General features: G+C 50.1%; 1 protein-coding gene across 1 annotated transcript in view; it reads right to left on the bottom strand.

Annotated features, from left to right (window-relative positions):
* Positions 1-386: 386 nt before the first annotated feature.
* The window catches only part of LOC107111094 (solute carrier organic anion transporter family member 3A1-like), a 151,843-nt gene continuing 139,042 nt past the window's right edge, over positions 387-13,187 (bottom strand). Inside the window, exons 5-7 of the mRNA XM_015412013.1 lie at positions 10,254-10,418; positions 3,225-3,423; positions 387-558 (exon numbers count right to left, since the gene is read on the bottom strand). Of these exons, the coding sequence (XP_015267499.1) occupies positions 387-558; positions 3,225-3,423; positions 10,254-10,418 (536 nt within the window). The remainder of the gene's footprint in view (positions 559-3,224; positions 3,424-10,253; positions 10,419-13,187) is intronic.

Genomic DNA, 13,187 nt, shown 5'->3' with positions numbered 1-13,187 from the left:
GTTGATCATAACTAGGTTTGCCAAAGGCCAGAGATCTCCTGTCCCCAGTAGCTGTTGCTGGCTGGCACTCCATTGGCCAATGGGGGGGAGGGAATCACCATCAGAGACAGCATGATGTCACTTCCGGGAAGAACGTGGAAAGTAGCGAAAACACTATGGTAAAACCACAGAGTTTTCGGTGATTCCTAGAGAGGACTGGCATCACTTCCGGGGTTTCCCCAGAAGTGGTGTCCTGCTATTGCTGATGGTACCGCCCCCCAGCTTCCCACAAGGCCCACCAGACCCCCTAAACTTAACATGAGAATTATCCAACAAATGTAGAAGGAACAATCAAGTGTATACTGTCCACAGACTGTACTGTTGTTCCCTGTCACTCGTGTGCAGGGCTAGAGAGTAGGGGAGAGGGGATCCGGGATTACCGTGCTAGTGCAGCCAGCAAAGCAGGCGGATAAGTAGGTGATCCCGTCGGCCCCACAGACTGGAGTGAAGGAATCAGTTTGGCATTTACAGTCCTTATTGCAGGCGGTAGTTGGGGCCAAGGCCGAGGCTGGCGCAGAGCTGAAAGAGAAAGGAGGAAATCAAGACTGGGTAAGAAGAACAAACAGCCGGCCCATCCCCCCCTCAACTCTCCTCTTCTAAGCAATTGTTTAGGGCAAGGAATGGGTTAGAATTAGACAAGCATATGGAGCAGAGGTCCATCAGTGGCTGTTAGCCACAAGGTATAGATAGGGACTCTCAGTCTGGGGCAAGTGATGCTCTGTCTTCTTGGTGCTTGGGGGGGGGGCTTCTAGTGTCCTGGCCCCACTGCTGGACCTCCTGATGGCCCCTGGTATTTCTGGCCACTGTGTGACCCAGAGTGTTGGGCTGGATGGGCCACTGGCCTGATTCAACATTGGTTTCTCTTATGTTCTTATCGGAACCCTCAGTCAGGTGCAAGTGATGCTCTGTATTCTTGGTGCTTGGGGGTGGTGGCAAGAGTGGGAGGGCTCCTAGTGTCCTGGCCCCACTGCTGGACCTCCTGATGGCCCGTGGTATTTCTGGCCACTGTGTGACACAAAGTGTTGGACTGGATGGGCCGCTGGCCTGATCCAACATTGGCTTCTCTTATGTTCTTATGGGAACTCTCGGTCTGGGGCAGGTGACGCTCTGTATTCTTGGTGCTTGGGGGGGGGCAACAGTGGGAGGGCTCCTAGTGTCCTGGCCCCACCGGTGGACCTCTGGATGGCCCCTGGTGTTTTCGGCCAGTGTGACAGAGTGCTGAACTGGATGGGCCATTGGCCTGATCCAACATTGGCTTCTCTTATGTTCTTATAGGAACTCTCGGTTTGAGGCAAGTGATGCACTGTGTTCTTGGTGCTTGGGGGGGGGGCAACAGTGGGAGGGCTCCTAATGTTCTGGCCCCACCAGTGGACCTCCTGATGGCCCCTGGTGTTTTCGGCCACTGTGTGACAGAGTGTTGGACTGGATGGGCCACTGGTCTGATCCAACATTGGCTTCTCTTATGTTCTTATGAGTTGTGCAGGAGACTGACTGGGGTTCTTTAGTTACTTCACGTATTGCCATCGCACACTCTTGCTTTAAAAACACCAGGGGTGCATTGTAAAAATGAAAAAAAAATATTCAAATACAGTTAATGAGACATCCACACAGCAAGGGTTCCTTTCGCCACTTCTCTAAATGCAGAGCCATTCACAGCACCAATGGAGCAGCTGCACAGTCAGCTGAGCGGTGCCTTCCCACCCTGTACCAGCCATTTTGCCTGGACAAAAGCTGCCTGCACCTTTCCCTTTAAACGTTTGCAACAAAAAGGGCCAGAGGGAGACTTAGAAAATAAAGCTGGTTATTCAGACAAACGTATGACCGTATTATGATACAAAGCAATGGCAATTAATAATTTTTATAAAGCCCCCCCCCCAAGCCCTCTGGTGGCATGGGGGTGGGAACGGTGGGCCATAAGGAGCTGACAGAAGGAACATGATGCTGATGTGGGTGCGGAGATTTCCATGCAGGCAGCCCTGCAAAACATGCTTGGACAATGTACTTCCAAAAAAATATCCTAGCAAAGTTTGATTGGGGAAACATTGGAGCAAAGCGAGGAAAAACATGGAAAGTGGATGATTAAAGGATAACGTAGTACGGGTACTCGAAAACAACGAGCCCTCTAGTTTGGGAGTAAAGGCAAAGAGAAATGCCCATCTGGCAGAACAGTCCCGATCTGGCCTGCAGGCCCTGTTCCACCCTGCCTTCCAAGGTTTCCCCAGCACCTGGAGAGGCTTTTCTCTCTCAATCCTGGGTAACCCGCCACCACCACCTGTCCTTTGTAGGAACTGCCTGCCAGAAGGGTCAGGACTCCCAGCTTTCCTTCCAAGTTCTGAGGCCTTGCCTCTGTGTCTCCCACTGCCCACCACGGGGAGCTTTTACTGCCTTGTGCACCCTCGGAGGAATAGCCATTTGACAACTGATTTCCTTCCCCCTGGCACTCTTTTTAAAATAGCATGTCCAAGACGGTGCAAGTCTAAAGCACTACCAGCATCGAAAGTTTAAAGTATTTATTAAAAAGAAAATGTTCACAAGCATACTTGTAGCATAGCACCAGACTGAGAAAGGAATTCAAGAGCAATGGGTAAAACACAGTTCCTCTGTTCCTCTCTCTAGGCATGCCCCATTTAATGTTAAATCATAGGACAGGCTCCTTAGTTTAGGAAGTTATAGATCTCTACAGAGTTCTCCTACCTTGAAGCTTCCTCTAGCTCTTCAGGCCAGCACATGGTTAATGGCCACCTCCTCCAGACTCAGCACCAAAGAGACTTTCCTCCTTGCTCCCCTGAGTTTTATCACCTATCTTTTCCCCACTCACTGACCAGGTCAACCCGGGTCAAAGAGGCTTTTCCTGGAGATCTCCAGGAGTTCCTTCCTGAAGTTTCTCTAGTATTTAACACCTCCAAATCTCTGTTCCCTGCTTGAAGGGGACCCTCCTATCATCTCTAGCTAGACCCACTAGCATTTCTGAAGAGGTAGCTGAGGTGATCCTGGAAAGCAATTGAACTGACTTCTCCCTCCCAGCCTGTTATCTGCCCAGGGGGGGGGGGGGTTTAAAAAAAAAAGGGAAGGTTTTGCTCATCTCTGCTTCCAAAGGAAAAAAATACATTTCTTCACAGTCCATATGGAAACAGAATTGGAGGTCAAATGGGGATGCTTTTGCTCTGGTCTCTGTTGATACTCACGTGTTTCCATAGGGAACAGTAACGCCAGCCACGGGCCCCGTGTCGCAGCCCAGGAAGAGGAAAGAGACGTAGCATGCCGTGGACACCAGGTTGACGAGCATGGCCATCCTGATGGCTCCGAGGGCAGAGAGGCTCAGCTTCTTGACCAAGAGGCCCCCCAGGAAGATGCCCAGACAGGCGCATGGAATCGCTGTCATGCCTGCAAAAAGGAGCAGAGAGTTCTGAAGGAGTGGCTTTCGTCGCTGGCTTCATCAATACACACAGGAAAACTGGTTTCTAGTCCTCAAGGAGGCGATGAAAAGCTTACAAGTGTGCTTACAGTGCATAGAAGATGGATGACTGGCTAAATAAGATTCCCAGAGCTTTTGGGATTCAGTGTACCTCAAGACACACAAAACCAGTATCCTGAAAAGCAAAATCGCACATGGGTGCCAAAATTCGGCCTTTATCAATGCATGTATGAATACATCTTGAATGTGTGCTGGATAGGCCTGTAGCTACAGCGGGGCTTATGGGGCCCCTGCCCCCTTTCTCAAAGGCACAGCCCCACAAGAATTCCTCCTGTAAATGTTTCTTCCCAATCATTTTAAAACATTTTTTAAAAGGCGTGCACATCTTTAAGCAGAGTGGGGTGCTGCAGTTGACTAATTCCCGCACTGAGCAAGGAGGTTGGAGTAGGTGACCTCTAGGATCCCTTCTAACTGTATGTCAAGAAACTGGTCTCCTTTAACAGAGTTGTTATGCCTAAGTGTTCACTTTCTTGACTACAGAAGTCTTCACCCCCACCTGCCGGCTTGTTCTCAGAATTGTTGCTCAGGCTGGCAGAAGCTGAGAACTTGCAGCAGGCTGGCAGAAGCTGAGAACTTGCAGCAGCTGAGAACTGTCATCTAAAGTGGTCGACAGTTTGCAGTTTAGAGATCTATCCTGGTGACAGCTTTCTGTTGACTAAATGGCTTTTAGTTCTGCACTGAGAGCTTCAGCCCCACCAGAAAAAAAATTGCCCCACAAGCCACAGAATCCCGGCTACGGGCTTACACAGAAGGGCAACCTTTCCCAAACCACAGGAATCTGCTGCCTGAGAGACCTTAGTGTGGTGTAGTGGTTAGTGCCGGACTAGACGAGGGGAAAGTGAAGTCCAGATCTCCACCCAGCCCCCAAGGACTAACTGGACGGTACGCTGGGAGTTTATTTCTTGCTATATTCATACCTTGCTTTTCTCCCCAACGGGGACTCAAAGAAACATTGTGAAGTCATGGTGTGATTCTATCAGACTGTGAATCTGATCTCGTCACCTCGGGTTTTTACGTGGACAGGGGTCCCTGCAACAGTGCCAAAGTCCCAGGGAATGAGCAAGGATGCGTGGCACAGCAGACGGCCGAAGGATGCTTTGGAAAGACAATGGCACCGTAAGGGTGGGGGACTGTTCCCAAACAGCTGTAGGCCGCTGTCCTCCCCTCCACGCTCTCCCCAGCTGCCCTTCCAAATGGAGATCTGCCAGATTGCAGGGGAGGGGTGAGGCCCTTTGGCAGCCAGAACGGGCGAGCGGGGAGAAGTGCCAGGCAATCAAACAAAGCACCCAGATGTTCGCGGCTGCCCGCATTTGCGCAGCGACTTCCCATATCCCCAGCCTGCACGCGTATGGCGGGTGGGCGATATCGAGCGGGTTCTGAGCCAATTTTTGTCGATAACGCTCATCCATATGCTCAGGCTAAAGTTGATTGTAAGAGCTCCTGCTCTCTAGCAGGGATAACATGCTGCCGTGTCTCCTATCAGAGATGGACATCTGATCTGGGTCACGAGATGCCTGCAGATGCATCGTATCCCCTCCCTGGGCCTCTGTATCTGCACTGCGAAGAGGGGCCGTAGCTGGAACAACCGGCTGCTTTGGAACGCAAAGGAAAGAACTGAGTTGTCCTGTCCCCCCCCCACCCCTCGCTTTCTTAATCAAAGAGATACAATCTCCCAGTTTGCATAAATGACGCCAGATAAGGACATCTGCATACACACTCACTTCTTTCTCAAAATCATTCTACTTCTATTGATCCCGGCAGGGCTTTTTTTGTAGAAAAAGCCCAGCAGGAACTCATTAGCATAATAGGCCACACCCAACAGCAGGAACTCATTAGCATATTAGGCTACACCCCCTGACAGCACAGCTCATTGGCACACTAGGCCACACCCCCATGTTACCAGAAGTGTGGTCATCCAGCCACACCCACCTTTTGCTTCTTATTCTGTTTACCTTGTTTGTTGTCCAAACCCAGGGCCTTTTTTTGTAGCAGGAACTCCTTTGCATGTTAGGCCACACACCCCTAATGTAGCCAATCCTAATGAGTTTCTGCTGTTGGGTGTGGCCTATTATGCTAATGAGTTCCTGCTGGGCGTGGCCAACTTGGGAGCCAGCCGGAACTCCGTTCCTGTGCGTTCCTGCCCAAAAATAGCCCTGGATCCCGGCAATGAATGGCAGTGGTCAAGCCCTGCCTTATAATAATAATTATCGTATGGCAGTGTGTCTGGTATAGCCAGGAGATCCTAAGATTGTCTGGCAGGCTTAAGTTCTAGCTCATTTAGCATTATGCACCACTAGGTGGCGAGCGAGACTTATTTTTGGGGGGCTGAGAGAGCTCTGAAAGAGTTGTGACTGACCCAAGGTCCCTCGGCGGGCTTCAAGTGGACGAGTGCAGGATCGAACCCGGTTCTCCAGACTAGAGTCCTTCCCTCTTAACCACTACACCACGCTGGCTCTCTCTCTGCCCTGTAAGAGCATGAGAAAATCCCAAGAGTCCGGACCAAACTTCTATCTCCCCCGGTATCCTCTTTCTAACAGGGGCCAGCCAAAGTCTCAGAAAGCTCACTAGCAGAGTATGACGGTGACACATTTACTTTCTCCTTTCTCCAACCATCTGCTATGGAGAGAGAGGCTGTCTCTAAACATCCTGGTTGGCTGTCCCAGTGGACAGAACTATTCTCTCGATACATGTTCCTAACCCTTTTAAAAAAGTCATAGAAGGGCGTGGCCATCCCTACCAGATGAGTTCCATAAGTTAATTGAGTAGGATGCAACAAAATCATTCCCTGAGCACAGCTTGCGATCAAAGCCTAGGTCTCCCTTTTGGAGCCAGTGGTTCCGAGTACATTAAAGGGTAAAGGTAAAGGTGTCCCTTGCTCGAAAGCCAGTCAAATCCGACTCTAGGGTTGCGGTGCTCATCTCCATTTCAAAGCCGAAGAGCCAGCGCTGTCCGAAGACGTTTCTGTGGTCATGTGGCCGGCATGACTAAAAACCAAGGCGCACGGAACGCTGTGACCTTCCCACCGAAGTGGCACCTATTTATCTACTTGCAATGTCTTGCTTTCGAACGGCTAGGTTGGCAGGAGCTGGAACTAGAGACGGGAGCTCCCTCCGTCATGCGGCACACTCGGGTCTCAAACTGCTGAACTACCGACCTTCCACAGCCTGCAGTTCAGCGTCTTAACCACTCGAGCCACCGCAGCTCCACATTAAAGGGACATGTGCCAAATTTGTACTGCCACGTGTCCTTTGGATGTGACGAGGCCCCCATGATGGTTGAGGTCTGAACCTGGGCATTGGAACTATGCGTGTTAGGGGACGTCAAGTCGCCACCTTAGGAATTAACGACCTCCGAAACATCCCGTCATTAACAGCCTTGCTCAGGTCTTGCAAACTGAAGGTCGTGGCTTTTTAAATCAAGTCCATCCCTCTCATGTTGGGCCTTCCTCTTTGCCTGCTGCCTTCCACTTTTCCTAGAATCACTGGCTTTCCCAGTGAGTTTTGTCTTCTCACGATGAGACCAAAGTACGATAGCCTCAGTTGGGTCATTTTCACTTTGAGGGGGAATTCAGGCTTGAGCTGCTTGACCTGTGTACCAACTGATGCCGCATCCCTTTGTCGTCCTTATCTATGACCTTGCTAGCTAGCTGTCTATGTAGCGTCTCCCCATGTATTACCCGCGGGATAGGTTTCGATTCCCAGCTTTGGCTGGGACTCTACGCTCAAACGTGGCAAATTGTTTTATCTAGTGGAACGTTGTGATTTTGGACCCCAGCACCAGGAATGGGTGGAAGTAGGGGATATTCGGGCCCCTAGATTGTTGCGCAAGTTCCACCGGGAATTTCCAGACAAGCCGGGACCCCTCCTGGACTAACCGGGAGACCTCCCGGACTGAGTGGGAGGGCTGGTTTTTGGGTGGGCAGAATGTCAGCTATGCTGCCAGGATGTTTATGGGCGAGAGTGCAGCTGCTTGACCTGTGTACCAACTGTTGCCGTATTCCTTTGTCCTTCTTATCTATGACCTTGCTGGCTAGCTGTCTGTGTAGCGTCTCCCCATCGGGGTCCCTACCCTCCCTAAGCCTTGTACTCTTTGGGCTCCACGCCCAAAATCTCCACGAAATCTCCAGCCTGGAGCTGGGGACCCTAACTCACATACTTGAATGGAAAAGGGCATTTGTGAGTGAGAAAATTTGCCCCCTGGACAAAGGGCAGCTCCTTGGTTTCTGCACAGATTGGCGACCAGGTGTCATGGGCCAGCCAGCGACCTCCTCCTCTGAGGATGAGGAAATGGAAGGATCAGGCCCTGCACTAGTGGAATGCTCACCAGGGCAGCTGGATCTAGAAGCAGATCCAGCAAAAGAAGTGTCAGAAAGCGAGAGTTGCTTGTTCTGGCAGGAGACAAAATAAGTGGGACAGAGATCAGAGTGTCAGTCACCTCCAGCTTCTCCTGAATCAGCAGTGCATAGAAGATGAAGAGAGTGCTTAACAGCCTGAGAGAGACGAAGAAGTGCCTGTTTAATTGCACAGCGGTGTTCAGTGCTAGTTCCTGGAGTAGAGTCATTCCAGGATCAGGAATGACAAGCCGGTATTGAGCAACACCTGGGCTTCAGGGGATGAGTCAGCTAATGAGGCAGATAAAAGGAAAATGCAGAACAAGGCTTGACGTGGAAGCAACCTTGCTTGCCACCCCCTCTGTGAGGTGCCTCACTCAGTCAACAGATTACTGTGGGCAGTGATCACTCATAGGAACATCAGCGACTTCAAATTTAGCCAATGACGGCACTAGTGACGATTATATCGCTATGTAATGTATTGTACTAGTTATGCCAGTAGAGACGCAGGGTAAGTTATGTCCAGATGAAATTTGTGCCGTGCAGAATACGTAAGTTAGCCAATGACAACAATTCTATCAATTTTAGACCAAACCTATTTACCACCCTGTCCTTCGATGAGTGATCTAGGAATTGGGTGTGCCCAGCTATCTGTGCATTCAAGCCAGCTCTAGCATCCAATCCACCAGACTCTGTTCTCACATTAAAGTCTCCACACAATATAACATGTGTTTTTGGATATTGAAAAAGTAGGGTTTCCAGCAAATCAGTTAAAATGTCCCAAATGTGCCCTCTTTCCTGGTACTGTGAACTCCTTGGAGGGATATACACCTTGACACACAAAAGGCTTCCAATGTGAAAGCCTTTAACAAACAGGGTTGGGAAGTTACTAGACTCTGTAGACCAGAAGATTGTATTCCTACTATCCAATAGGTAAAGGTAAAGGTTCCCCTTGCTTGAAAGCCAGTCGAATCCGACTCTAGGGTTGCGGTGCTCATCTCCGTTTCAAAGCCGAAGAGCCAGAGCTGTCCGAAGACGTTTCTGTGGTCATGTGGCCGGCATGATTAAACACCAAGGCACACGGAACGCTGTTACCTTCCCACCGAAGTGCTACCTATTTATCTACTTGCAATTTCTTGCTTTCGAACTGCTAGGTTGGCAGGAGCTGGAACTAGAGACGGGAGCTCACTCCATCATGTGGCACCCGGGTCTCGAACTGCTGAACTACTGACCTTCCACAGCCTGCAGTTCAGTGTTCTACAAAGTCTGTTCGCCTTTGCAGCAAAGAAGTTAAGGTCTGAGAGTGTATCGTTGAGGGCGGTTTCTTGAAAATGTAGTCTATTATGTTTCAATTTGTTTTAATCACAAATGTTTATATTCTAGTTTTACGGTTTTATTTATCACTGTATTTTCTGGCTTTTCAACTTGTAATGGCCTATCCAGGGGTCATTTTGTACAAAAAGAGGTGCAGGAGCTCATTAGCATAACTCATTAGCATAACTTATTTGCATATGCCACATCCCCTGACATCGCCAGAAGTGTGTCAGAAGGCAACACCCACCGCTCAGGCTCCACTGGAATGTTTGGATTGCTAGCTATTGGGGGGGGGGGGAGGAAACATGCAGATCTGTCCTCGCAGAGGAGGGAGAGCTTTTACCTGAATAAAACTTGGTCTTAAAGGTGCCACTGGACTGTTTTGGAATGGGGAGCCGGGGGGGGGGACTCTGCAGCTTACCTGGCTGCTTCTTGCTGTGACTGAGGGCTGCTGGGAGCAGGGGGCGGGGCTTTTTGCATGTGCCCGCCCCCTGGGCTCTTTACTGCCGGAGCTCCGCTCCTGTGCGCTCCTGCAGGAAATGACCCCTGCCTATGGCTATATACAAATAAACTATTTGACTGGCTGGCTGGCTGACGGATGACTACCTGGCCTTGCTGCGTTGCACCCTGTCCTGTTAACCTGTGCTTGCTTTTCCAGTTAGAAACCCAGACCCCATCTCCTGCCCTGGCTTCCAAACTTTGGACCCTGGGCTCCAAACCTTCCTGTTCCCCCGACTTTTGGACGGAACCTTTGGCTCCCTGTCTCTGTACCGGTTTGTCGACCTTGCTCTTATATCTTGCCTTGATTGATTGTGATTGTATTTGTGTATCCCGGAGACCCCAGGTAGAGTAAAAGTGCCAAGCTCTGCCTGAACAGACATTTGCAGTGATTGATTGTGACTGTGTTTGTGCCTCCCGGAGGCCTTGTGCAGAGTACAAACGTGACACTGGGAAGGCGAAGCACGGCTCACCAGTGGCTCACTAAAAGCACTGGCTTTGATACCCGCCTGCCACCCGTCAGACCACGATCCGTGCACGGCAGGCTCCGTTGGGATGACGGATGGAGCGCCGAGGAGGCCTGCTCCGGATACTCACCCAGCAGCTGATTAGCCGACGACGTTGTGAGATTGAATTGCTGTTCCAGATATTTCCCGAGGAAGGCTGCAAAGCCGGCGACCACGGCGATCTCCATGCACGCAGCCAGGACGATGCAGGTGAATACGGGGTTGGAGAGCAAGTGCTTGGTTACTTTCGGGATCACTGGAAGGGGGGAAGAAAAAGGAGAAGGGTCTTTTTTCTCTAGTGGGGCCCTTTTCTTCAGCTTTCTCAGGTGCCCTGCAGCCCCCCCCCATATGAGCACCTGATCCCCACACCTCAATACTGATTTCTTAAGAACATAAAAACATAAGCGAAGCCAATGTTGGATCAGGCCAGTGGCCCATCTAGTCCAACACTCTGGGTGCATTCAGACGGGGCGTTTCAGCCGGCATAAACTGTACCGGTTGGAACCGGTGCAGTTTATGCCGGCTGAAACGCGATCACACTTACCTCCCTCACAGCGGAGACCATCACTGTATGCCCGTTCACATGCTGCGGGCGTCGGCGGTTTTTTTTTTAAACTCAGATTGAGCATGCACATAGGCAGCCATCCACAGAATGGCGATCTTTGCGCATGCTCAAAACACCCCGTATTACATTTAAAGTTTAAAGGTAAGGACTTACCTTTAAAGTTTAAAGCCCAAACTGGCCTCCCTGAAGTCCCGGACTCCTCTGGAAAGTTAAACTAAGGGCCTTTTCTTTTTTTAAAAAAAACAAAAAACAAACGTCGGGGCGAAGCTTCGCCCAAGCACACATCAGCAACCTTTTAAAAAAAAAAATGGCGGGCGAAAATCGGAAGCCTCAGGCTTCCGAACGGAAGTTGTTTCTCAACGGTGGAGAGCGATCAGACGGTGGGTAAACCGATTACAACCGTTGTACTCAGGATACCACCACTTGGGACCTAGTGGCAGAGTACAATGGTTTAAAGGGCTTTGCAACGGTTAGGGACGGAAGGCAAATGTTCTACGTGTGAATGCCAGTAAGTTCACCGATTGCAACCGGCACCTATTCCGTTGCAAATGCCTCGTCTGACCGCACCCTCTGTGTCACACAGTGGCCAAAAAGACCAGGTGCCATCAGGAGGTCCAGCAGTGGGGCCAGGACACTAGAAGCCCTCCCACTCTTGCCCCCCCCCCAAGCACCAAGTATACAGAGCATCCCTTGCCCCAGACAGAGAGTCCCTATCTATACCTTGTGGCTAATAGCCACTGATGGACCTCTGCTCCATATGCTTATCTAATTCCCTCTTGAAGCCATCCATGCTTGTAGCTGCCACCACCTTCTGTGGCAGTGAATTCCATGTGTTCATCACTCTTTGGGTGAAGAATCAATTAAAAACAATCAATTAAAACCTTTATAAAATGGCCTTTACCAAGAGCAGTTCACGACAATGCAGGTAATACATTCTGATGCAATTAAAAACACTTTTTAAAACAATATCCAACCCAACAAGCCAATCCCATACCTGGCATATAAATAATCCACCAGAGAGCCAATAAATCCTTCAAACTGATAATGAAGAAGAGAAGAAGAGATTGGATGAATACCCCGCCCTTCACTACCTGAAGGAGTCTCAGAGCAGTTTACAATCTCCTTTCCCTTCCCCTCCCCTGTGAAGTAGGTGGGGCTGAGAGAGCTCTTCCAAGGACTGCTCGTGAGAGCACGGCTCTGAGAGAACTTGTGACTGCCCCAAGGTCACAGCAGCAGCTGCATGTGGAGGAAGAGTGGGGACTCAAACCCGGTTCTCCCAGATTAGAGTCCGCGCTCCTAACCACTACACCAGACTGGCTCTCTGTGAAGACTCTGTGAAAGTGGGTTTACAGTCCTCCCCCAAAATAGATAGGGTGCTATGTACACTGCAAACGCTAGCCCGTTCTGGAGTTTAGGGGTCACCACAGAAAAGACCCTAAAGTGAGCCACCTCTGGCCTTACCTCCCTTCAGAAGGGAGCAAGCGGGAGAAAACTGCTGGAAGGAGCCAGACTGGGTGATAATTTATGTAAGCCAGTCACTTGGCTTTTCTGATGGACTTAGAACATCACCAAGAGTTCCTCAAAGGCCAATGTTGTCATCCCAGTAAAGGATGAATGTACCACACTTTGTTGTTCAGTCGCACAGTCGAGTCCGACTCTTTGCGACCCCATGGACAAGATCTCGCCAGGCCCTCCTGTTTTCCGCCATCCTCTGAAGTTTGCTCAATTTCATGTTCGTTGCATCTATGACACTGTCTAACCATCTCATCCTTTGCCGTCCCCATCTTCTTTGACCTTCAATCTTTCCCAGCATCAGGGTCTTCTCCAGTGAGTGCTCCCTTCTCATTGGGTAGCCAAAGTATTTTAGCTTCAGTTTCATTATCTGGCCTTCCAGGGAACAGTCAGGGTTGATTTCTTGTAGGATTGACTGATTTGATCTCCTTGCAGTCCAAGGGACTCTCAAGAGCCTTCTCCAGCACCATAGTTCAAAAGAATCTATTCTTCGGCACTCGGCCTTCCTTATAGTCCAACTCTCACAGCCATACATGATTCCTGGGAATACCATTGCTTTGACCGTGCGGACTTTTGTTGGCAGGGTGATGTCTCTACTTTTTATCATGCTGTTTAGGTTCGCCATCGCTTTCCTCCCAAGGAGCAGGTGTCTTTTAATTTCATGGCTGCTGTCACAGTCTGCGGTGATCTGGGATCCCAGGAACGTGAAGTCTGTCACTACTTCCACGACTTAGTACCACGCTTAGGGTGACAAAAATACTTTGAACTGACCCCAGGGTTACCAGGCCATAGCCGACAAGGCCCAGGAGGAAATGGAGGCGGGGCCTGATGCACCGACATCACTTCTGATGATAACAGGGAGGTAACATGGTGGATGTTCTAGCGTTTGACAAAACCTTTCAGATTTCTTGCAACCTCTTCACCACAGCAGGAAGAAAAGCCAGGCAA

This window comes from Gekko japonicus, unplaced genomic scaffold (genome assembly GCF_001447785.1).
Source record: "Gekko japonicus isolate JY-2015 unplaced genomic scaffold, Gekko_japonicus_V1.1 scaffold864, whole genome shotgun sequence".
NCBI classification, from domain to species: domain Eukaryota; kingdom Metazoa; phylum Chordata; class Lepidosauria; order Squamata; family Gekkonidae; genus Gekko; species Gekko japonicus.
The sequence above is the reverse complement of the archived record's forward strand: the minus strand, read 5'-3'. Positions and strand labels throughout refer to the sequence as shown.